Genomic DNA, 24,799 nt, shown 5'->3' with positions numbered 1-24,799 from the left:
CTTCTCACTGAGAGCTGATTACACTGCAGGGAAATGAGCTTCCCACTGACCTTAGAAGTCATTGGCCATCTGGGATTGGCTGCAAGGGGCATGGGGGTCACAGGGAGGACCACGGCCACGGTCCAGCCTTTAGGGGAAGGCAAATGATGCCTGTTCTCCACCTACTGCTGAGACACTTCGCCAGTATCTCTTAAGTTGAGAATTGGAGCTATTTTCCTGGTTATACAGAATAATTCTGAAGGAAATGGTCAGGTTGGAGAAGCCCTTTCAGAACATAAAATAGAAAATATAAGCTTTTTCATTGTTGGTGTTAGAAGTGGTCTTAAAGACAATTCAACATGTAAGACAAGAAAGATATTTTAAGGGTTATTTCTGCTTGGGCACAGTAGCTCAGGGCATGGGAAGAAGTTACAATTTAACTTTATTCTCCCTGGTGTTGGAAAGGCACCTACATGCATTTCATATGAGCCAGTGATCGCAGGTCACAATTTCTTCTGCAGGTGAAAAGGACGTACGAGAATAGAACAATAATCTTGCCTTTACTCATAGAGAATTCATGCTCATGCAGGTGATGGGTAGCCTGGTGAAGAAATCAGAAGCTGCTTTACTTGAAATACCAGTTGTTGTGAGGGATGGGAGGCAGCAAGACAGAGTTATATAGTCCAGACCTGACCATTCACGGCGCATCAGCTCACAGGCTCTCTGCCCACCTCTGCTTCCTCCAGGCTCACAGGTAAGTGCTTCCAGCAGCTCTGCTTAACTACATGAATCCTTCCTGAAAATAATAACAATGATGTGTGTTACATCATTTATCTAATTTGTTTTGTCTGATGGTATTTTATTCTTTAGCGTGGGCAAAAGTAAAACAATTTTTCATCTCCTTTAATCTTTAGGTAATTTATTTATTTCCAAAAACCAAATGCTCCCTTAAGAGGAAGTGTGATTGGGGGGTAGGATGTCCAGTACCCACAGATCCCTCAAGAAAAAGGCATAGAGGCGCCTCATGAGAGATGGTGGGATGTTACACATCAATCTTTGCCTTGGATCTGTTATAATGCATTTTCTACCCAGTCTTAGTACAGCCAGTAAGGAAGAAAAGATATTCTATTAGTTTTCACAAAAGTTTTCTTCTCCTTTTTTTTTTTTTTTTTTTTTTGCCGCACCACACGGCATGTGGGATCTTAGTTCCTTGACCAGGGATCAAACCTGCGCCATCCTGCATGGGAAGTGCAGAGTCTTAACCACGCTGCCAGGGAAGTCCCCACAAAAGTTTTCTTTAAATACTATTTCCATAGTCTTCTAATTATGAAGTATATACATGTACATTGAAAAAAGCTTTAAAAGTAAAAGGAAGGAAGCTATAGTTTTCAGAATCCCACAACCCACATATAAGGCATTTCTTATGAAAATTTTATTACAGACTAACCTTCCCTTCAAAAAACTCATTATAAAATAAATTTGATGCTTCTCCAGGAGTTCCAGACCACATCAAGCCACCATGAGTTCACTCGGTGAAGCAATCATCCACTTTGCAGTCGACCTGTTCCAACAGATCAGACAATCAGAGAAGGAAAATATCTTCTTTTCCCCTTTGAGTATCATGTCAGCCTTAGCCATGACTTCCTTGGGGGCCCGAGAACACACGGCATCAGAAATCCAGAAGGTAGGTCGCAGCTTCCTTTACATTTACCAATTTGTCATGGTTTCTCTGTCGGCTTCTGTGCAGATGATCACAGATCTGGCTGTCCCCAGGGGTAGCACAGGAAGCTACAAACTCCCCATGACTGGGCGGGCACAGAGCTGTGGGAGCATATGCTCTCCCCCCAGTGATCCGCCCCATCTCTTCCCTGTGCCGAGACTTCCTTTGGGAGCTTGGATTAACCCTACAACTGCCCAGTGACCACAGGTGAGGCTTTAAATGGTAGAGTTCAGGTAGAAGTGGTGCATTGTCTAAAATCCATGGGAGTCATCTATACATGTTTCCTCAGCAGTAGATGAAGAATGAATCAGGATTCTTTGAACTGGCTGGTGATTAACCAGCTTTGTGCTTTTCACACGCAGGTTGTGTTTTTCAAGGAGCAAATGCTTGCATGGAACATTTCTTTGTTCTTTTTCTTTCTTTCTTTTTGGGTTTTTTTTTTTTTTGATTTGGCATTTTGTTTTACTTGTTTGTTTGCATTCTTTCTTTCCTTCCTTCTTTCTTTCTTCCTTCTTTCCTTGTTTTCTTTCTTTTTTATTTACTCTGGGGTACATAGATCTCTAAAGTTTCCTTGTCCCACTCTCTGTCTCCTCCAGGTCCTGCACTTTAATGAAATCGCAGAGAACAAAAGAAAAGGAACTACAGTTGATCCCGTGAGTCACAGAGCATTGAATCTAGAAGGAGATCACATGTCCAAGAGGTTCAGAGTTTAAACTGGGAATTTCAGATAAACAGGAAAAGGCCAATTTTTAGGGGACATCTTAAGCAAAATAGATTGGACAGAGTTGTTTCTCATATCATATTATGTACTTATTTATTTTATATATTTGTTTTCTTGAAAGGAGAGTAGCATGTTCTTAAGAGCAAGGGTTCTGAAACCCAAAGGAGCTTCAAACTGAAGAATGGTTTTTGTGCCATGCCACGCAGCTGGCAGGATCTCACTTCCCCGGCCAGGGCTTGAACCCGGGCCATGGCAATGAAAGCCTGGAATCCTAACCACTAGGCCGCCAGGGAACTCAGGAGCTTCAAACTGTGCTCTTCTGTTCAGGAATGGGGAACGTGGCAAAATACAACTGCTCTGAGCCACAATTTGACTTCATCCAAATTAACTAGGAGCAATAAAGAGTCTGCTGCAAGACATGCAACTACATGTGAAACAGGACAACAGTGCCTGGATGACAGAAACCCCCATAAACGTTATGTATTGTTATTATAGAATAATAATAACTATAGTAATCACAATATGTTGCTAAAATTATATAATTTTAATTAACCCCTAAATTAGAGTAAGAGCAATAAGCATATGATCAACTATGTTTTGGAAAATGATTGAGTGAGAATTATGGTTGGTAGCCTAAATAGTCCAAAACTCTTCCTTAGCAAGGGGAAGGTTCTGGGTGAGATAAGCGTGAGTTGAAAAATTGGCTCTGTCTCCTTGGAGAAGTTTCTTAGTTCTCTGAACTCTCTTGTTTTCATGTCAATTGAACTAAAGACTTAGAGATGCTGATGTACAGCTGTTAGCAGTGTACCAGAGACACACTGCTCCTACTTCAGAGTGACTGGCATAATGAACAGCCAAAGAGCACAATCAAGGGGTCTTAGAAAGTAATCCCTCCAAGGAGTAAAACAGGGCTTCATGCCATAACATAGGGCAGTATACAAATTTCATGTTCTCATGCAGTTGATGACTGTTAGAGATGCACTATGGTTCTAGCTCAAAGGAGTTTAAGTTTTAGCTGGTCCCAAAACATTTGAGACAATTAAAACACAATCCAATAGTGGAATGGTGCTGCATCTCTAGTTCAAAAGAGAAAAGACTGGAGTGTGTTAGAGCAGGAAGGAAGAATTACCTGGAAGATTGAATGGAAGGATTATGAAGGGTACTTCCGGTAAAATACACCATATATGGGGAGATAGCAACCAATGTCATCCGTGGGGATACCAAACTCTAGGTCCGGAGCTCACAGACCTATGGGGTTGTAGTATTTATGTACAATGAGAATCCAATGAGCTCACTTTCTGGTGTTTGAAGGTTGAAAAGCCAGGATATATACATCATCAATTTCAAAACCTTCTGACTGACTTAAAGAAATCCACTGACGCCTATGAGCTGAACATAGCCAACAGGCTCTATGGAAAAAAGACTTTTCTGTTTCTGCAGGTAAGTTTCATGACCTGGCACACCTTTGGTCTGCATCCTGGGTCCTCTGATCCCATCTCCTAATGGGGGAGGGAGAGGCAGAGGAGCCTGGCTGACCCACATGGGGAGCATTTGCCCCAGGGGCATTCAGCTCCTGGACCACGACGCCCCCTACTGGAGTGTCCCAGAGCCTGACAACCCACCGGGGAAGTGGGTGTAAGGATCGTTTCAGGTACTCTCTTTGGTCATCACTGAACACAGTTTAATCTGGGAATACCTAGACAGTTACTGACAACTTACCCTTAATCCCTCCTTTCTTCCTGCCCATGCCATAGGCATACATGGATAATGTTAAGAAATTTTACCTAGCCAGTGTGGAATCTGCTGATTTTGACAATGCTGCAGAAGAAAGTCGGAAGATGATTAATTCCTGGGTGGAAAGCCAAACTAATGGTAGGTTATGAGAGAGTCACTCCTTAAAAATCACTGTAGAGTCCCTGCTGTGTGTGAACGCTGTGCTGGCCCCTGCATGGGGTGCCAGGAGCCAGGGTGAGATGAGATTACAGAAGATGGTCCATGTCAGTGTGGAGAGAAACAACGGGAGCCCAGGAGGGATCCCAGGACCAGCTACCTGGAAACTCAGCTGAGTCTGTCGACGACAGTATCTCTATGGACCCCAACGCTCTGCTCAAGCTTCATGTTGATTCGCATTTTTTCTTTAAATTCGAGGCTGAACGTCTGGATTATGATCCCTAAGAGATAATATTAAAAGGGTTCCCTTATCCTTTGTTAACTGGGAAACGAGCCGCTCTCCTGCAAACCACCCTTCTTGCCATCTGCAGCAGGAGCAGCCTGACCACTTCCCCATCCCCTCATCCCGCAGGGATGGTCACAGCTGTCCTCCCCAACCACGGAAAGCGGCTGGATGATGTCTCCATTCCATGCACCATATCCTACCTCCCATCCTAAATACAGGCCAAACCTACAGCAACTCAACCTGGCAAATGAAGACAAAGTCACCCCGGGAAATGGTGTCTGAGTACATGTTTTCAATTTTAGCGTTCATGTCATTTGTCCTAAAGAACATTCAGGCCCATTTCCTCTGAGCAGTGAGTTCAAGTTTGAAAAAATAGAAAGCAAAGAAGAAAGTGAAGAAGAAAAGAATAGAAGGAAGGATGGAGGAAACAAGGGAGGGTGGCGGTTATTGAGGGGACAGGGAGGGTGGTAGGGAGGGAGGGGGAAAACTGACCAGTGGAAAGATCAGCTGACATCAGTTCATCAGAATTCAGTGTGAGATGACTGATGTCACCACAGAGACCAAACACGTTCCCAGTCAGAAGAAGGGGGGTCTGCATGAGGGCGACTCCATCAGGCTGGCGCCATGAGGAGAGCTTCACCTTGTGAACAATCGGGCACAGAGTCCCTAATGTGGTGATTTGTGTGAATATTTAATCATCAGTTGTAACTCTCAAAGCATCTTCCAGACAAACCACTTGTGCCTTTCATGACAAACCTTTGATTTTCTTTCTTTGCAGAAAAAATCAAGGATCTCTTTCCCAGAGACTCTCTTGGTAGCTTGACCGTTCTGGTTCTGGTGAACGCAGTCTATTTCAAAGGGCAGTGGTGCCAGAAATTTAAGAAAGAAAATACTGGGGAGGAAAAATTTTGGCTGAACAAGGTATTGTCTATAAATTATGTATATAATATAACATAGCTACACATTCAGTGTGAAATTTAAATACCTAGTGATTAATATATAGCTGCTGCGGGTAGAAGACAGAATTTGTCAAGGCTTATTTTCTTGTCTTTTTTTTTTTTTACTTTATTTCGTTGGGAGTCCTTGAAGAAACTCTTGTCTCTGATTCACAGATTTCCGAGATCATCTCTTAGAAGGAGGATGTGTTTGGTATTACAATAATATTATCTTTCTTTTTGACTTATGCTCACTTAGCATTTTTTGCCACATGAATTTATTGCAGGACACAAGCAAATCTGTGCAGATGATGAAAAAAATCGATGATTTCAATTTCACGTCACTGGAGGACATGCAAGTCAAGATCCTGGAAATACCGTACAAAGGCCAAGAGCTAAGCATGATGGTGCTGCTGCCCAATGAAGTAGATGGTCTGCAGAAGGTAAAAGCTGGTACCTCCAATGCTGCCTACTATTGCTTAAATTCCTAGTGAGACACTGCTCGTACGGGCTGCTCATACACTGGTGCTAGTGGCTGGCAGAGCTCAAGCAAACAACAAAAAAATAAAATCAATACGTTAGGGATCACAGTATGATACGAATAGTGTATCTGTACCTCACAGGTCACATTAATATTCTGATGAAACTATGGAATGTCAGTTCACAAAAAAACTATCCCTAGATACACACAGAACTATTTTGCAACCATAAGAACCTCTGATATATTCCAGTCCACTCATTTGAAGACAAGGAAATTAACACTCATACATAGGTGACACATAGAAATATTTGCAAATTCACTCACAAGTAAAATAAGGAAATTAAAAAAACAAAGTGGTTACATATTGCCCACTAATTCACAGTGCTTCTGTAGACCGTGGACAAATAGAGTATCTTGATGCCCACTTTTCAATTTTGAAGTATTTGGTCCCTAAGTGCTCAAAATGGACCAAAGGCTCATTCGGAGCCTCATTGGTAAGATTTCAAAAAAGGGGGTGATTATAGAATTTTCCTGTTAGCATTGTTATAATAAAGTTAATATGTAAAAATATCAATAACAATATCTGGCATAAAAGGACATTCCATAAAAGGCCATAAGCAATTACTGTAATAGTCGATGATGATGCAGAAGCGGCAGTAAACTTGCCACACTCAAAATACACATCTCGTAACACTGGAAACTGGAAATTCTTAGGGAAAGCAACATGGCAATAAACGTGAAGAGTCATCAGAATATTTCGGCTTCAGCTCTAAATTCCCCATTATCAATGACATAGGGAATCTCAGTGCTAGGATTTTATCCTATAACAACAAGTCTAAACAGGGGAAAAGCTTTTGGACAGAAGTGGCTCAAAATAATGAAAAATTTTAAATGAGGAAAACTGGTACATGTTTGCATTACCTTCGGTTAGGTTAGGGACTGACATGCAGTGAATGCTTAAAAGATATTAAGTAAAGATATATATACTGAATATCAATTTAATGATCGTATTATGTAACAATGTAAACGTGATTAGAGAAATATATATCCATACAGGAAAAGTGTACAAATACATGAGGCAAGAAAAAGAAATAAAAGTAGGCTATACGCTGTAAATGCACTATGTAAACACTTATGGACGAAAGAACATTGACAAGAGGTTACTGGAAAGTGAAGCACGAAATAGAGAACAAGCCTAAGAAGTGGATGGCTCATCTTCTACAGCTAATTTTATTTCACCATTCTGTTGCATATATGTGTGCATATATATTATACATATATACATTTGTATAGATATTTATACATATGCATATATTATTAATGTGTACATATATACATAAAAATAGCAAAGTCATGAAAATGTAAGAACATTTTTTTGATTATATAATATATATTCAGGACTCTGTTATTTTTACCTCCTCAGATAAAACCATATCAACTGAATCTCCTGTATTTATGTTTACTGTTAAAGGATTTCCACGTTTCAATCCAATGTTAAGGGGGGCTCCATGTCCACTGACAATCGTGCCAGTTTTTCCTTTTTACATTGTTATAGCTTGAAGATCAGCTCACTGCTGAGAAGTTAATAGAGTGGACGAGCCCACAGACTATGAGGGAGACAAAAGTGGATTTACACCTACCTCGGTTCAAAGTGGAGGAGAGCTATGACCTCAAGACCACGCTGGAAGCCCTGGGGATGGTGGACGCCTTCTGTGAGGGGAAAGCCGACTTCTCCGGAATGACCGGGACACGAGATCTGGTGGTGTCGAACGTCCTCCACAAGTCCTTCGTGGAGGTGAATGAGGAGGGCACGGAGGCCGCAGCTGCGACTGGAGCAGTAGCTGTTGCTACCTCATTTATAATTCCAGAGAGTTTCCATTGTGACCACCCTTTCCTGTTCTTCATCAAGCACAACAAGACCAACAGCATCCTCTTCTACGGCAGAGTCTCTTCCCCTTAGATGTGATTAGCCAGCGGCTACACTCGGGGGACATTCACAGAGCTGTACCCGAACCTTGATTGCTGGAAGTAACAGGTTCTCTTTGATTCATTTTCCTTTCCAAACTCATAGTCATCACTAAGAATGTGTTGGTTGAAATACCATGTCTGTCTGTCTCTCTCTTTCTACAAACCCATGTAAACCTACTCTGTCTCCCCATGGTACCTCCTCTTCGGACAATATGTTCAGTATATTCTAAAAGGTTATTTCAACACTCTATATTCTACAAATTTTGAAATATCATACCTTCTATTTCAGAAATTATATCTACTATTCAAAACTATTCACTTAGACACATTTATTTGAATTTAGGTGATATATGGGACCCTTACATGTCTAAATTTTTTGATTTTGTGAAATGCATTATCAATAAAACAATGACTTATTCTTGTCATTCTTATTTTTTAACATCTTTATTGGAGTATAATTGCTTGACAGTGTTGTTTTAGTTTCTGCTGTATAACAAAGAAAATCAAAGTGAATCAGCTATATGTATACATATATCCCCATATCCCCTCCCTCTTGCATCTCCCTCCCGCTCTCCCGATCCCACCCCTCTAGGTGGTCACAGAGCACCGAGCTGATCTCCCTGTGCTATGTACGCAGCTGCTTCCCACTAGCTATCTATTTCACATTTGTTAGTGTATATATGTCAATGCCACTCTCTCACTTCGTCCCAGCTTACCCTTCCCCCGCCCTGTGTCCTCAAGTCCATTCTCTACGTCTGTGTCTTTATTCCTGTCCTGCCCCTAGGTTCGTCAGAACCTTTTTTTTTTTAAGATTCCATATATACGTGTTAGCATATTTGTTTTTCTCTTTCTGACTTGCTTCACCCTGTATGACAGACTCTAGGTCCATCCACCTCACTACAAGTACCTCAATTTTGTTTCTTTTTATGGCTGAGTAATATTCCATTGTATATATGTGCCACATCTTTATCCATTCATCTGTCGATGGACACTTAGGTTGCTTCCTTGTCCTGGCTATTGTAAATAGTGCTGCAGTGAAAATTGTGGTACATGACTCTTTTTGAATTATGGTTTTCTCAGGGTATATGCCCAGTAATGGGATTGCTGGGTCATATGGTAGTTCCATTTTTAGTTTTTTTAGCAACCTCCGTACCCTTCTCCAAGGTGGCTGTATCAACTTACATTCCCACCACAAGTGCAACAGAGTTCCCTTTTCTCCACACCCTCTCCAGCATTTATTGTTTGTAGATTTTTTTGATGATGGCCATTCTGACTGGTGTGAGGTGATACCTCATTGTAGTTTTGATTTGCATTTCTCTAATGATTAGTGATGCTGAGCATCCTTTCATGTGTTTGTTGGCAATCTGCATATCTTCTTTGGAGAAATGACTACTGAGGTCTTCTGCCCATTTTTGGATTGGGTTGTTTGATTTTTGATATTGAGCTGAATGAGCTTCTTGTATATTTTGCAGATTAATCCTTTGTCAGTTGCTTCGTTTGCACATATTTTCTCCCATTTTCTTGTCATTTTTGTCATTTGTTACTTTTCCTTGCTTCTTCTTTTCAACAAAGTGCAAGTGACCCACCACACGTAGAAAAGGTAATTTAGAAATACATTATCGTACATGAAAATTCAAAATTGTAGAGCATGATGAGGTTGAAGAGGTGAGCTTTTACCAAAACATGAAATGTTCTGTAACCCATGTCAAGAATTTAAGAGTCTAGAACTCAGAACTGGGATATGAACTGGTAAGTAATAGAGATGATATAAATTTTAGAGATACTGAGAGAAATACGGTAATTGTAGCTAAAGGCAAAGATGGGATCATACTGGGAGAGAATAAAGTGAGAAGAAAGGAATGCCAAGATATGACCCTGAAATACACCAAAATATAAAGGACAAGTATTGACAATTGTTATTTCCTAAAACATAACTTTTCTTAGGGCAGGAAAAATCTTTTGGAGGTGATGGATATACTTAATACATAGATTAGTATGATGGTTTCACATATGTATACACATCTCAAAACTCATGAAGTTGCATACATTAAATATGTACGGCACTTTCTATATCAATCTTACATCAATAAAGTTATTTTTGAATGGAAAGTAGTAAAAATCAACATGTTATGTGGTTTTAAAAATAAAAATAAATATAATAGAAGTGTAATAAAGAAATACATGTAAATACAAAATACCTCCCCACAAGATACCACCTCGTCCCCATTGGAGTGGCCAAAGTTAAAACACAAAGACTGGTCAAACCCCGTGTGGAGAGAATGTAGATGAACCAGAGCTCTCCTACACCACTGGTTCGGACCCAAAAGCTGCAACCACTTCAGAAAACAGTCATGCAATTTTATTTGTTCCATCTTTATTGAGATATAATGGACCCATAACATTGAGTGAGTTGAAGGTGTACAACGTGTGGATTTGACACACTTATTTTCTGCAAAATGGCCACCACCACAGCTTGGGCTGACACCTCTATCACATTACCATTTCTTCTTTGTGAGCTGTTTTTGTTCAAGGAGACCTGTCTCATTGTTGACCTCTGAGGGGGAGTGGAGGCTGGGGTCTCCTACACTGCCATGTGGGTGATGTCCCTCCAGAAAATTGTAAATCTTCATGGCTGAGCAATGCAATTCTAGAGAAAGTCTTCCTCAAGTGTACAAAGAGACATGCATCAGTACTTTCTTACAAAGTTAAACGTATACTGATCCAGTAATTATGATCCAGTTATTCCACACCTTGATTTTACCCAAGGCATGTAAATACATTCGCCACAGAAGGACTAGTATGCAAATATTCATTGAAGCCTTATTTTAACAAACAAAAAGCTGGCAAGACCTCAAATTTTTAACAGCTGGTGAACAATTACAAACAAAAGAATGGCACTTAGAGGTAAACAAGAAGAAACTACTGAATCCTGCAGCAACATGGATAAAACTCCCACACACTATGCTGTGCAAAAAAGAAGCTGAACAGAAAATGTACATGTTATATAATTCCACTTATATGACAATTTTATACTATGAGTGAGAGTAGTTACATCTCAATACAAAAGAGACCTTTGAAACGGAGCAATACGATCATGGGAAATACGAAGAAAAAATACAAGAAATTTAATGAATAATTATTAAACACGAAATCTAATATTTTATTGAAACACCGTATCTTGATGAGATGAACCGCAGCATAATTTCTCTGTGCTTTTTCACTTAAGATAAATATGGATACTGCTAAACACTCATTGGTTCTGCATCTGACATATAATCTTGAACTTTGTTAATAGCAGATTGAATCATTAAACATTTTTAGAGATGAAATAAATGAGGAGTCACTTCCATAGGAGAAAATATTTATGATGGGATTGATGACACGGATTTTTTATATTAGTTGAATAATACAGACCATATCGGCAAGAAATTTCATGGGTTTTCTTCATGGTTTTTATCCAAAATATCTTAAAGCTCTATAACCCAGTAAACTTTCCGTTTTTTGATATTTCTTTTTTTTTTTATACATCTTTATTGGAGTATAATTGCTTTACAATGTTGTGTTAGTTTCTGCTGTACAACAAAGTGAATCAGCTATATGTATACATATATCCCCATATCCCCTCCCTCTTGAGCCTCCCTCCCACCCTCCCTGTCCCACCCCTCTAGGTCATCACAAAGCACCGAGCTGATCGTCCTGTGCTATGCTGCTGCTTCCCACTACCTATCTATTTTACATGTGGTAGTGTATATATGTCAATGCTACTCTCTCACCATGTCGCAGCCTCCCCTTCACCCCCTGTGTCCTCAAGTCCGTTCTCAATGCCTGCATCTTTATTCCTGGCCTACCACTAGGTACATCAGTACCATTTTTCTAGGTTCTATACATATGCGTATGCATACGGTATTTGTCTTTCTCTTTGACTTACTTCACTCTGTATGACAGACTCTAGGTCCATCCAATCACTCCAAATAAACTCAGTTTCATTCCTTTTTATGTCTGAGTAATAGTCCGTTCTGTATATGTGCCACATCTTCTCTATCCATTCATCTGTCGATGGACATTTAGGTTGCTCCCATGTCCTGGCTCTTGTAAATAGTGCTACAGTGAACATTGTGGTACATGACTCTTTTTGAATTATGGTTTTCTCAGCGTATAGCCCAGTAGTGGGATTGCTGGGTCATATGGTAGTCCGATTTTCTTGTGCCTGATTAAGTATCAGGAACAGCAGAAAAGAGTTTGTCATGTGTAAACACATGGGTGGAAAAAGCATACTTAGTTTCAGTAGTTTTTGAGGTGCTCTTCTGGTTGAGTCTCCAAAGGAACCCAATCTAGACAACAGTGAAAGAGAAGAAGAAGTTATGTTATTACTGAAAAATTGTCATTACTGCCACTGTCACCTTGCCTTAATTTATGTATATTCTTACTTCAGAATGCCTAAATGCGAGCTAAAATACTACCCTTCTGACATCCCACTCTTCACACGTTATAGGAATCGGTAGAAAACAGGGGAGGCAGAAGCCCTATGAGTGGGTTTGTGTGTCTTGATTAATCAGTAAAAGAGCTTTGTCTTTGTTGCTCCCGGGCACCTCTCATCAGTAAGATGTGAAGGAGGTGACAATTTGCTTTTCTTCTGTGAAATGCGGTAGAGTTGGGGAATCTGCCGCTGTGAACACAGGACATTTTTAGGCAGATAAAATTTCGGGAGGAGAACACACACACTTGCGATGTTGAAAATCTCATACAATAGAAACAGCTCTGTAGGCACCGTTAGAATCACTCTCATGTGAAGACCACTGTTTTAGAAGACGTTGGCCTTAGCGGGAGCCTCCCACCCTCAGATACAGGGAACTGTCATGGTTCCATGACGCACCGTCCACTTCAGCGGCTTCAGTCTCTCCTTCTCCCTGTCCAGTTTCCTCCCTTCTAAGCTCTCTCACCCTCTCTTTCTCCCTCTCCTTCTCTCCCTGCCACCCTACTCTCTCCCTTAACATTGTTTTTCAATTTCTGCTGAATGACTTTCCCACGCCCATCATAACAAAGCAGCTGATCCCACAACTTGTCCCAATAGCTACTAAGCACCACAGCCTCTGATGTCCCAACACCCGTCTTACACCTGCACTTCACGTCTTGCCTCCATTCTGAATTTGCTGCTACATGTGCCTTGCCCTACACCACTCCCCCATCTCCTCTCACCACATTTCTTCTCAATATGGGACCAACCTGATCCCAAAAATTCCATTCCAAGATGTTTTTCCCAAAGCCATTTACTTACCGTAATAGTCAAGGCTATAGCAGAAAACAAATGACACAGTCAAATTCGGTAATTCAGGAAAGTTTAACAAAGGGACTATACAAAGCATGGTCAGGGCTAAGAGAAACCAAGAAAGGATGGTGAAGCAACCCATGGCTAACAACAGTAGGGGGACATTGCCACGCCTAGACGCACATGGCAAGGGCAGGAATGGTGACCAAAATCCACAGAAAGTAGCTGTAGCTGCAGAAAAGCTGCCCGATAAGATCTGCAGTCTTTGGTAAAGAAATGCAGCCATTGTTTGGCAACCTCGCTGAGAGGAAGCAGGTGACCGAGCACCCTGCACTCACCCTGCTGCGAGTCTACTCTTGCTTCCACTCACAGGCCAGATGCAAGGTTCCCTAAAGGAGAAGGACCCAGATTATGTCTCCCTACATCTCTGCCTCCTAGGACCAGGGGAGGTTGAGCCAGTGAAGGGTGAAACTGGAGAAGCAAAATAAAATCCCCAGCACACAATATCCCATGTAATCAAATTCCTCCTTCCCTCTAGAACTCTCCATCTCCATTAATACTCCAGTGACAGGCATCAGCGATAATTAGTGGCTCCTTATATGAAAAGCATATCCAAATAGATAAGAAAGCTCATGGATCCAATTAACAAAAGGACAAAAGACATGACAAGATTTTCACAAAGGAGGAGCTTCAACAGGAATAGAGATGTAACATAAAATAAGCATGGATTCCGTCCCGTGCCTATGGAATAAAAGTTTTGACGTCACCCAGAAAAGTGCACACACTTGGCAAGAAGAGCAAAATCATAAATGGTGGAGGGGCAACTGATTTTTAGTGAGTATCAAAGAGTAACATACAAGATGGTAGGTGGGCACAGGGTAAAATACCTGCATGGCCAGAAACTGGAAAATGGACATTGAGACAAAGAGAGAACAATGGCTAGAAAAGATAGTGGAAACAAAAGAACCAGTGGACCACGTTTTCTTTTCTTTACAGTATGTAATAGGAGAACGGGGAGCTGCCCATAAAGAGAGGTGAAGGGACATGCAGTCATGGGGAAAATCCATATTACAGATAAAGCAAGGAGGAAGCAGCACAGTCACAGGAAAAGGGAGAAAATACAATAGGTTTATTGGCAGCAGAACAGGAAAGACAAGATGAAACAAGAGGGACTTGTAAGAGATCAGAAGGTAACAGAGTTAAATGGTGATGAGCACAGAGTAGGATGAGTGTCACGGGTGCAGTTGGAGGCATGGAAATGGGGGGGACAGGTGGAGATGACATGAATTGTCTCGATCTTCCATGACATACCTACATGTGAGACCATTCCCTAACTCACGAAAATCAAGGCAACACTGATTCATCCTGTTTGGATGTTATTCACAACGTGCATGTGTATATCTACATCTATATCTGTAGTGGATACTGTAATTGGCAGATATCCAATTACTGGATGCTCAAAGGATCTTCTACAATAACCAGTTTACCTGCAAACAGGAACAACAACCTATTTTGCAAGAAGGAAGAAATAAAATGCACCCTAGGAAGGGCAATTCAATAATGCTGACATATCTTCACACCCTTCACAAGGAAGTAAGATTTAGAAAAACAGAGGAGTTATTTCTTAACCCACCTATAAAGGAATTGGAAACAGCAGGATGGTTCCAGAAAGTGTCATTTGCTCTTCAGTTGTATTGGGTTCGTGGATTCCTAACGACAATGATATTGGTGTATATTTAAGAAATACCCAAAGACATAGGTTGGCCAGTACTGACTTGCAAAATCTTCTGAGAATTGCTGAGTCGCCTATGACACTGTATGACATCACGGTGTCGTAACCTTGTCTATTACACGCCAGAAGCACTTTTCATTAAGAGGGCGAAAAAAGCATGACATGGTTTCTTATTTGAAGTAACCCAAGTTCTCTCTAAATCTATGCAAATTCCTGGTCCTTATCAATTAGTGCCTTTTCCTCAAAGCCAACCTCTGCATGACAAACCTCCGTAATTTAGTCACAGGAAGAATCAGCTTAGTCAGTAGTTCCCTTGTGTCCATTTGTCCTACTTTGTCCCCCTGTTGCTTCCTCCAGGCCCAGGCTGAGCTTCTTGCTACTGTCTATGGAGGTCAGATCCCTTTCTCTTTGAGCCCAAAGAAACCCAGTGGCCTGTGATGCAACCTTGACTAGAAGTTCCTATTCCTCGTGTTTGTCATTTTTCATCTTGGGTCTTGTCTTATTTCCCTCTATTTGGGGACTTAATTCCTTCATCAAACGCCAACAGTGTACATCCTCACTCAGCCCCACCCGGTCCCAGCTCAGGGATCGTTGGCCTACAGTATCACTCAGGGGTCACTGCACACATATCGACAGAGGAGCCCTAAGAGCAGCAGGGCTGGGGGCTGGGGGATCAGGCAGAATCATCTTTCAGGTTGAGAAACACAGATCTCCTCTTCCCTTCACCTCGTGTCTCCATCCCCTGTGCTTCTGGGACCTTGTTGTAGGTGAATCTTCCTGTGAATAAGCGACGTGCTGAGACTACAGACTCTGTTCCTGGCAGGTGTTAAAAAGGACCAAAGACGGTAACAAGTGCTGGAGACGTGCAGAGAATCAGAACGGCACACACACGTGCTGCCATCAGAGTCTGGGGGGAATATAAATGGTGCAGCTTCTGGGGAAGGCAGTCTGGCAGTTCTTCTAAATCAAACATAGACTTGCCATTGACCCAGGGTTTCACTCGTAGGTAAATGCTTGAGAAATTACAACACACGTCCACACTGAAATACCTAAATTTTACACAGCCCGAAAAGAGTGTCTGAACCCCGGCCTTCCCTCCTAGTGACTGAAGGGCTCACAAAGGAGAATTTTGGGGATGCATTCCCACGCCTTCAGATTTTGTGGGAGGATGTTATCTCTTTTGAGAGTGCAGAAGAAACAGTTTCTTTCATTTCAACGCGTGGAGGTATGTCACTAAAAGCCCAGAGTCTGTCTAAGAGTCTACCTTGTTGGGAGCAGACACACACCCAGCTTCCTGAACCAGCTGCCTGCCTGGATACCTCACCTGGGCAATTAACTACCTTAGAAACCTCAGACTCTCTGTGCTGGTTTCTGCCATCTGTGACATGGGGAAAACAAAGCTGCTGACCTGAATAAGGTGTTAAAGCGGGTAATGAGTGAATACATATCCCCCCTCAGTAAATGTCAACAGTTATTAATATACTTCCGCTATGAGAACGCGAGGCCCATGAAGAGAATGAGACTCCAGTGATAACAGACTTATCCATGGCATTCAATGAACATATTTCTTCTCATTTTTTCTTTCAGGAATTTTACTCCACTGTCCAGACCATGAATCAGAAGCTGTCGTGCTAAAGAGCAGGCTGACTGAGAAAAGTCTTAATTCTGGAGTTGAAACAATTTATTTTCCTGATACATCTTTGTACAAAGAATTGGAATACTGCCACCAAAATGGCCCCTGTTTGGATCCATTGTCCTTCTCACTGAGAGCTGATTACACTGCAGGGAAATGAGCTTCCCACTGACCTTAGAAGTCATTGGCCATCTGGGATTGGCTGCAAGGGGCATGGGGGTCACAGGGAGGACCACGGCCACGGTCCAGCCTTTAGGGGAAGGCAAATGATGCCTGTTCTCCACCTACTGCTGAGACACTTCGCCAGTATCTCTTAAGTTGAGAATTGGAGCTATTTTCCTGGTTATACAGAATAATTCTGAAGGAAATGGTCAGGTTGGAGAAGCCCTTTCAGAACATAAAATAGAAAATATAAGCTTTTTCATTGTTGGTGTTAGAAGTGGTCTTAAAGACAATTCAACATGTAAGACAAGAAAGATTCTTTAAGGGTTATTTCTGCTTGGGCGCAGTAGCTCAGGGCATGTGAAGAAGTTACAATTTCACGTTATTCTCCTTGGTGTTGGAAAGGCACCTACATGCATTTCATATGAGCCAGTGATCGCAGGTCACAATTTCCTCTGCAGGTGAAAAGGATGTACGAGAATAGAACAATAATCTTGCCTTTACTCATAGAGACTTCATGCTCATGAAGGTGATGGGTAGCCTGGTGAAGAAATCAGAAGCTGCTTTATTTGAAATACCAGTTGTTGTGTGGGATGGGAGGCAGCAAGAGAGAGTTATATAGTCCAGACCTGACCATTCACGGCGCATCAGCTCACAGGCTGCCTGCCCACCTCTGTTCACTCCAAGCTCACAGATAAGTGCTTCCAGCAGCTCTGATTGACTACATGAATCCTTCCTGAAAATAATAACGCACATTTTTTAAAAATCATGCATCTATTTCATTCGGTATGATGGTACTTATTCTGCCAGAGCAAAAGACCGTTTTCTCCTGATTTAATCCTTAGAGAATTTATTTATTTCCCAAAAAACCAATGCTCCCTTAGGAGCACATGTAATCAGGGGTAGATGTCCCCTGATTACATCTGGTAGATGTTCCGAACCCAGAGGTCCTTCAAGAAAAGGCAGGGAGGTACCTAATGGGAGATGGCAGGATGTTACCACATCAGTCTTTGTATTGGGATCTGTTATAAAGCATTTTCTACCCAGTCTTAATACAGTCAGTAAGGAAGAAAAGGTAAAGATATTCTATTACTTTTTCAAAAAAGTTTTCTTTAAATACTAAGTTCACAGTCTTCTAATTATGAAATGTATACGTTTTGAAATGATTGAAGAGTGAAAAGAGGAAAAACCTTACTTGCCAGAATCCCACAGCCAGTATATAAGGCATTTCTTTTAGGAAAATCTTATTACAGACTAACCTTCCCCTCAGTAAAGTCATTATAAAATGAATCTGATGCTTCTCCAGGGGTTCCAGACCACATCAAGCCACCATGAGTTCACTCGGTGAAGCAATCAACCACTTTGCAGTCAACCTGTTCCAACAGATCAGACAATCAGAGAAGGAAAATATCTTCTTTTCCCCTTTGAGTATCATGTCAGCCTTAGCCATGACTTCCTTGGGGGCCCGAGAACAAACGGCATCAGAAATCCAGAAGGTAGGTCGCAGCTTCCTTTACATTTACCAGTTTGTCCAGGTTTGTCTGTCGGCTTCTGTGCAGATGATCACAGATCTGGCTGTCCCCAGGGGTAGCACAGCAAGCTGCAAACTCCCCATGACTGGGCGGGCACAGAGCTGTGGGAGCATATGCTCTCCCCCCAGTGATCCGCCCCATCTCTTCCCTGTGCCGAGACTTCCCTTGGGAGCTGGGATGAACCCTACAACTGCCCAGTGACCACAGGTGAGGCTTTAAATGGTAGAGTTCAGGTAGAAGTGGTGCATTGACTAAAATCCATGGGAAACATCTTTACATGTTTCCTCAGCAACGAATGAAAAATGAATCAGGATTCTTTGAACTGGCTGGTGATCAACCAGCTTTGTGTTTTTCACACGCAGGTTGTGTTTTTCACACACAGGTTGTGTTTTTCAAGGAGCAAATGCTTGCACGGAACATTTCTTTGTTCTTTTTCTTTGTTTCTTCTGGGTTTTTTTTGATTGGTTAGGTATTTTGTTTTGTTTGGATTCTTTCTATCCTTCCTTCTTTCTCCCTTCTTTCTTCCTTCCTTCCTTACTTTCTTTCTTTTTTATTTACCAGAGTAAAGTTTTCTTGTCCCACTCCCTGTCTCCTCCAGGTCCTGCACTCTAATGAAATCGCAGGGAACAAAAAAGGAGGAACTACAGTTGATCCCGTGAGTCACAGAGCATTGAATCTAGAAGGAGATCACATATCCAAGAGTTCAAACTGGGAATTTCAGATAAACAGGGAAAGTCCATTTTTAGGGGACATCTTAGGCAAAACAGATTGGACAAACAGAGTTGTTTCTCATATCACATTACATACTTATTTATTTCATTTCTTTGTTTTCCTGAGAGGAGAGTAGCATGTGCGTCACAGCAGGGGGCTCTGAAACCCAAAGGAGCTTCCAATTGTGCTCTGTTGTTCAGGAATGAGGAAGGTGCCAAAATACAACTGCTCTGAGCCACAGTGACTTCATCTCCATTAAGTAGGAGCAATAAAATGTCTGCTGCAAGACATGCAAATACATGTGAAACAGGACAGCAGTGCCTAGAAAATGGAAACCCTGATAAATGTTATGTACTTTTATTATTATTATAGAATAATAATAATTATAGTAATCACAACATGTTGCTAAAATTGGATAATATTAATTAACTCATAAATTAGATTAAGAGCAATAAGCAGGCATCCAAATATATTTTGGAAAATGACTGTGAGATTTATGGTTTATAGTCTAAATAGTTCAAAACTCTTAGCTAGCAAGTGGAAGGTTCTGGATTGAGACAAGCCTGAGTTGAAAAATTGGCTCTGTCTCTACAGAGAAGTCTCTTAGTTCTCTGATCTCTCTTGTTTTCATCTGAATTGAACTAAAGACCTAGAGATGCTGGTGTAAATCTATTAGCAGTGTACCAGGCACACACCCTTCCTAAACTGTGACCATCATGAGTGAACAGCCGAAGATCACAGTCAAATGGTCTTAGAAGGTAATCCCACCAAGGAGTATAACAGGGCATCATATCATAATATAGGACAATATACAAATGTGATGTTCTCATACAATTCCTGACTGTTAAGCATGCACTATGATTCTAGCCCTCAAGGAGCTTAAGTTAAGCTGGGAAGTTAAACCTGACCATTTGAAACAATTAAGACACGATCCAATAGTGGAATGGTTCTGCATCTCAGTTCAAAAGAGAAAAGATTGGAGTGTGTTAGAGCAGGAAGGAAGAATTACCTGGAAGACCAAATGTAAGGATTATAAAGGATATTTCCAGTAAAATACACCAAATATGGGGAAATAACAACAAACATCATCCGTGGGGATACCAAACTCTATGTACGGATCTAACAGACCTATGGGGGTGTAGTATTTACGTACAATGAGAATCCAATGAGCTCACTTTCTGGTGTTTGAAGGTTGAAAATACAGGAAATGTTCATCATCAATTTCAAACTCTTCTGACCGAATTAAAGAAACCCACTGATGCCTATGAGCTGAACATAGCCAACAGGCTCTATGGAGAAAAGACTTTTCTGTTTCTGCAGGTAAGTTTCATGGCCTGGCACACCTTTGGTCTGCATCCTGGGTCCTCTGATCCCATCTCCTAATGGGGGAGGGGGAGGCAGAGGAGCCTGGCTGACCCACATGGGGAGCATTTGCCCCAGGGGCATTCGGCTCCTGGACCACGACGCCCCCCACTGGAGTGTCCCAGAGCCTGACAACCCACCGGGGAAGTGGGTGTAAGGATCGTTTCAGGTACTCTCTTTGGTCATCACTGAACACAGTTTAATCTGGGAATACCTAGACGGTTACTGACAAATTACTCTTAATCCCTCCTTTCTTCCTGCCCATGTCATAGGCATACATGGATAATGTTAAGAAATTTTACCTAGCCAGTGTGGAATCTGCTGATTTTGTCAATGCTGCAGAAGAAAGTCGGAAGATGATTAATTCCTGGGTGGAAAGCCAAACTAATGGTAGGTTATGAGAGAGTCACTCCTTAAAAATCACTGTAGAGTCCCCGCTGTGTGTGAATGCTGTGCTGGCCCCTGCATGGGGTGCCAGGAGCTGGGGTGAGATGAGATTACAGAAGATGGACGAGGGCACTGCAGAGGGTGGAATGGTCCACGTCAGTGTGGAGAGAAACAAGGGGAGCCCAGGAGGGATCCCAGGACCAGCTACCTGGAAACTCAGCTGAGTCTGTAGATGACAGTGTCTTTGTGGATCCCAAGTCTCTGCTCAAACTTCAGGTTGATTTCTCATCTTTTTCTTTAAATTCGAGGCATAACGTCTAGATTATGATCCCAAAGAGAAAATATTGAAAGGGTTCCCTTATCCTTTGTTAATTGGGAAACGAGCCACTCTCCTCTAAACTAGGCTTCTTGTAGAAACTACCACCTGCAGCAGGAGCTGCCCGGCCCACCTCTCCATCCCCCCACCCTGCAGGGATGGTCACAGCTGTCCTCCCCAACCATGGCGGGCAGCTGGACGATGTCTCCATCCTATGAACCATATCCTACGTCCCATCCTAAATACTGGCCAAACCTAAGCAATTCAAAGTGGAGAATGAACAGGAAGACACCCAGGGAATGGTATCTGGACACGTGTGTTAGATTTTAGCCCTCATGTCATTTGTCCTAAAGAACATTCAGGCCCATTTCCTCTGAGCAGTGAGTTCAGTTTGAAAAAATAGAAAGCAAAGAAGAAAGTGAAGAAGAAAAGAATAGAAGGAAGGATGGAGGAAACAAGGGAGGGTGGCGGTTATTGAGGGGACAGGGAGGGTAGTAGGGAGGGAGGGGGAAAACTGACCAGTGGAAAGATCAGCTGACATCAGTTCATCAGAATTCAGTGTGAGGTGACTGATGTCACCACAGAGACCAAACACGTTCCCAGTCAGAAGAAGGGGGGTCTGCATGAGGGCGACTCCATCAGGCTGGCGCCATGAGGAGAGCTTCACCTTGTGAACAATCGGGCACAGAGTCCCTAATGTGGTGATTTGTGTGAATATTTAATCATCAGTTGTAACTCTCAAAGCATCTTCCAGACAAACCACTTGTGCCTTTCATGACAAACCTTTGATTTTCTTTCTTTGCAGAAAAAATCAAGGATCTCTTTCCCAAAGACTCTTTTGGTAGCGTGACCGTTCTGGTTCTGGTGAACGCAGTCTATTTCAAAGGGCAGTGGTGCCAGAAATTTAAGAAAGAAAACACTGGGGAGGAAAAATTTTGGCTGAACAAGGTATTGTCTATAAATTATGTATATAATATAACATAGCTACACATTCAGTGTGAAATTTAAATACATAGTAATTAATATATAACTGTGGGTAGAAGATAGTTGTCAAGGTTTATTTTCTTGTCTTTTTTTTCTTTTTTACTTTATTTAGTTGGGAGTCCTTGAAGAAACTCTTGTCTCTAATTCACAGATTTCCGAGATCATCTCTTAGAAGGAGGGTGTGTTTGGTATTACAATGATATTATCTTTCTTTTTGACTTATGCTCACTTAGCATTTTTTGCCACATGAATTTATTGCAGGATACAAGCAAATCTGTGCAGATGATGAAACAAACCGATCACTTCAATTTCACGTCACTGGAGGACATGCAAGTCAAGATCCTGGAAATACCGTACAAAGGCCAAGAGCTAAGCATGATGGTGCTGCTGCCCAATGAAGTAGATGGTCTGCAGAAGGTAAAAGCTGGTACCTCCAATGCTGCCTACTATTGCTTAAATTCCTAGTGAGACACTGCTCGTACGGGCTGCTCATGGAAGCAATGCTCATAGAACGCTGGTGATGTGGGGTAAGAGCTCGATATTAGAGTGCATCCTTCTCTTCCCTGGATAGAGCCCGGGGGAACATCATGAAGGAGAACCTGGTATCCTGTCACTTTCCAAACAATAAATATCACAGTGTGATATGGATGAATATGTAGAAAATCTTAACGTCACAGGCCCCAGTAATATTCTCAGAAAACTAGAATATCAGTTCAGATAAAACGATATACTTGGCTCACACATTAATATTTTACAACCGTCATAACCTCATCTATTCCAGTCTCTTCATCTGAAGACTGGGAAACTAAGACTCAGGTGTAGGTGACACAGGGAAAATACATGCATATTCACTCATAAACCAAATCAAGCAAATTGATACAATAGTGGATACCACTGTTGATGCTAAATCACAGTGGTTTGTAGCCAGGAGACACATAGATTTATCTTGATGCTCACTTTTCTATTTAGAAGTATTCTCTCAGAGTCATTCAGAGCCTTGTTGCTGGGAGAAAGAAAAAAAAAGTGAATTTCCCTCTTAGCGTTGTTATATTGGTTCAAGATAATGTGTAAAAATACCAATAACAATATCTGCCATATAGAGGACATTCCATAAATGGCCATCTGCAACTACTATAATAGCCAGTGATGCTGAAGTTGTGGTGAACTAGCCACGCTCAAAATATATACAAGGTAACACTGGAAATTGGAACTCCTCAGGGAACGTAATATGCCAAGACATATAAAGAACCATCACAATGTTTATGTTTCAGCTCAGCAATCCCTGTCATCAGTGACATCGGGAACCCCAGTCCTAGGATTGATTCCTACAGCAGTAAGTATAAACAAGGGAAAAGCTCTTGGACAGAACCGCCTCAAAATAATGAAAAGTTTAAAACAAGAAACATGGTGAATGTTTGTATTACCAATAGTTTAGCTTAGGGACTGACACACAGTGAATGCTTGAAAATGTTAATTTAGTAAAGACATATACACTGAATATCTGTTTAATGGTAGTGTTATGTAACAATTTAAACTTGATTAGAGAAATATATATCTATACAGCACAAGTTTGCAAATAGGTCAAGCAAGAAAAAGGAATAAAAAGGGGTTGTACACTATAATTATACCATGTAAAAAGTTATATACAAAAAGGCATTAACAAGAAAAGGTTATTTGAAAATGAAATATGTAGTGGTCTGGCAGCTTGAGAAATGAAGATATATAGTTTATCTTTTACAAAATAAGTTTATTTAATGGTTCTGCTGTTATACATGTAAAATACAGAAGGTTCAGTTTATCACATATATATTATGGAAGATTCAGTTTATAATATATAATAAGATTATATACAATACATAAATATTATATTTATAAAATACATACGTTTATATATATATAATATAACTGAATCTCCTGTATTTACATTTATTGTTAAAATAAAGGTTTTCCACATGTTTCAATCCAATGTTAAGGGGACTCGATGTCCACTGACAATCGTGCCAGTTTTTCCTTTTTCCATTGTTATAGCTTGAAGATCAACTCACTGCTGAGAAGTTAATAGATTGGACGAGCCCACAGAATATGAGGGAGAGACAAGTGGATTTACACCTACCTTGGTTCAAAGTGGAGGAGAGCTATGACCTCAAGGCCACGCTGGGAGCTCTGGGGATGGTGGACGCCTTCAGTGACCAGGACACCGACTTCTCAGGCATGACCGGGAGACAAGATGTGGTGGTGTCGAAAGTCCTCCACAAGTCCTTCGTGGAGGTGAATGAGGAGGGCACAGAGGCCGCAGCTGCGACTGGAATAGAAATTCGTACAAAAACAAGATTAATTCCAGACAGTTTCCGTTGTGACCACCCTTTCCTGTTCTTCATCAAGCACAACAAGACCAACAACATCCTTTTCTACGGCAGAGTCTCTTCCCCTTAGATGTGATTAGCCAGCGGCTACACTCAGGGGACATTCACAGAGCTGTTCCTGAACCTTGATTGCTGGAAGTAACAGGTTCTCTTTGATTCATTTTCCTTTCCAAACTCATAGTCATCACTAAGAATGTGTTGGTTGAAATACCATGTCTCTCTCTTTCCACAAACCCATGTAAACCTACTGTATCTCCCCATGGTAACTCTCATGTGGACAAAATGTTCAAGATATGATAAAAGGATATTTCAACACTCTATCTTCACCTGAATTTGAAATAACATAGCTGCTGTTTCAAACATCGTATCTA

The 24,799-nt window shown here is 41.4% G+C and overlaps 2 protein-coding genes across 3 annotated transcripts; both read left to right on the top strand.

Annotated features, from left to right (window-relative positions):
- Nucleotides 1-632: 632 nt before the first annotated feature.
- Nucleotides 633-7,972, top strand: LOC137776377 (serpin B3-like). Of its 2 annotated transcripts, XM_068562800.1 has the most exons (8): nt 633-733; nt 1,474-1,663; nt 2,296-2,352; nt 3,732-3,860; nt 4,175-4,292; nt 5,375-5,517; nt 5,819-5,974; nt 7,568-7,972. In XM_068562800.1, the coding sequence occupies exons 1-8, from the start codon at nt 633-635 to the stop codon at nt 7,970-7,972; spliced, it is 1,299 nt and encodes a 432-aa protein (XP_068418901.1). The 2 variants fall into 2 exon arrangements, with proteins under 2 accessions (XP_068418901.1, XP_068418903.1); XM_068562802.1 differs by lacking the exon at nt 633-733 and having other exon boundaries at nt 1,499-1,663; nt 2,296-2,364.
- Nucleotides 7,973-17,366: 9,394 nt separating this feature from the next.
- On the top strand, nt 17,367-24,498 carry LOC137776407 (serpin B3-like). Its single transcript, XM_068562860.1, has 8 exons — nt 17,367-17,473; nt 18,080-18,269; nt 18,904-18,960; nt 20,208-20,336; nt 20,651-20,768; nt 21,887-22,029; nt 22,327-22,482; nt 24,094-24,498. The coding sequence occupies exons 2-8, from the start codon at nt 18,105-18,107 to the stop codon at nt 24,496-24,498; spliced, it is 1,173 nt and encodes a 390-aa protein (XP_068418961.1). The 5' UTR covers nt 17,367-17,473; nt 18,080-18,104.
- Nucleotides 24,499-24,799: the final 301 nt, after the last annotated feature.

This window comes from Eschrichtius robustus, chromosome 14, assembly GCF_028021215.1.
Source record: "Eschrichtius robustus isolate mEscRob2 chromosome 14, mEscRob2.pri, whole genome shotgun sequence".
Taxonomy (NCBI): domain Eukaryota; kingdom Metazoa; phylum Chordata; class Mammalia; order Artiodactyla; family Eschrichtiidae; genus Eschrichtius; species Eschrichtius robustus.
This window is presented reverse-complemented; position numbering and strand designations above follow the sequence as displayed.

Coding starts and splice junctions, on each gene's coding strand:
- LOC137776407 (XM_068562860.1), top strand. CDS start 18,105: ATGAGTTCACTCGGTGAAGCAATCAACCACTTTGCAGTCAACCTGTTC. Junction 20,769..21,886: donor GGTGGAAAGCCAAACTAATG/GTAGGTTATGAG, acceptor CTTTCTTTGCAG/AAAAAATCAAGGATCTCTTT. Junction 22,030..22,326: donor AAAAATTTTGGCTGAACAAG/GTATTGTCTATA, acceptor AATTTATTGCAG/GATACAAGCAAATCTGTGCA.
- LOC137776377 (XM_068562800.1), top strand. CDS start 633: ATGGGAGGCAGCAAGACAGAGTTATATAGTCCAGACCTGACCATTCAC. Junction 1,664..2,295: donor CGGCATCAGAAATCCAGAAG/GTAGGTCGCAGC, acceptor TGTCTCCTCCAG/GTCCTGCACTTTAATGAAAT. Junction 5,975..7,567: donor AAGTAGATGGTCTGCAGAAG/GTAAAAGCTGGT, acceptor ACATTGTTATAG/CTTGAAGATCAGCTCACTGC.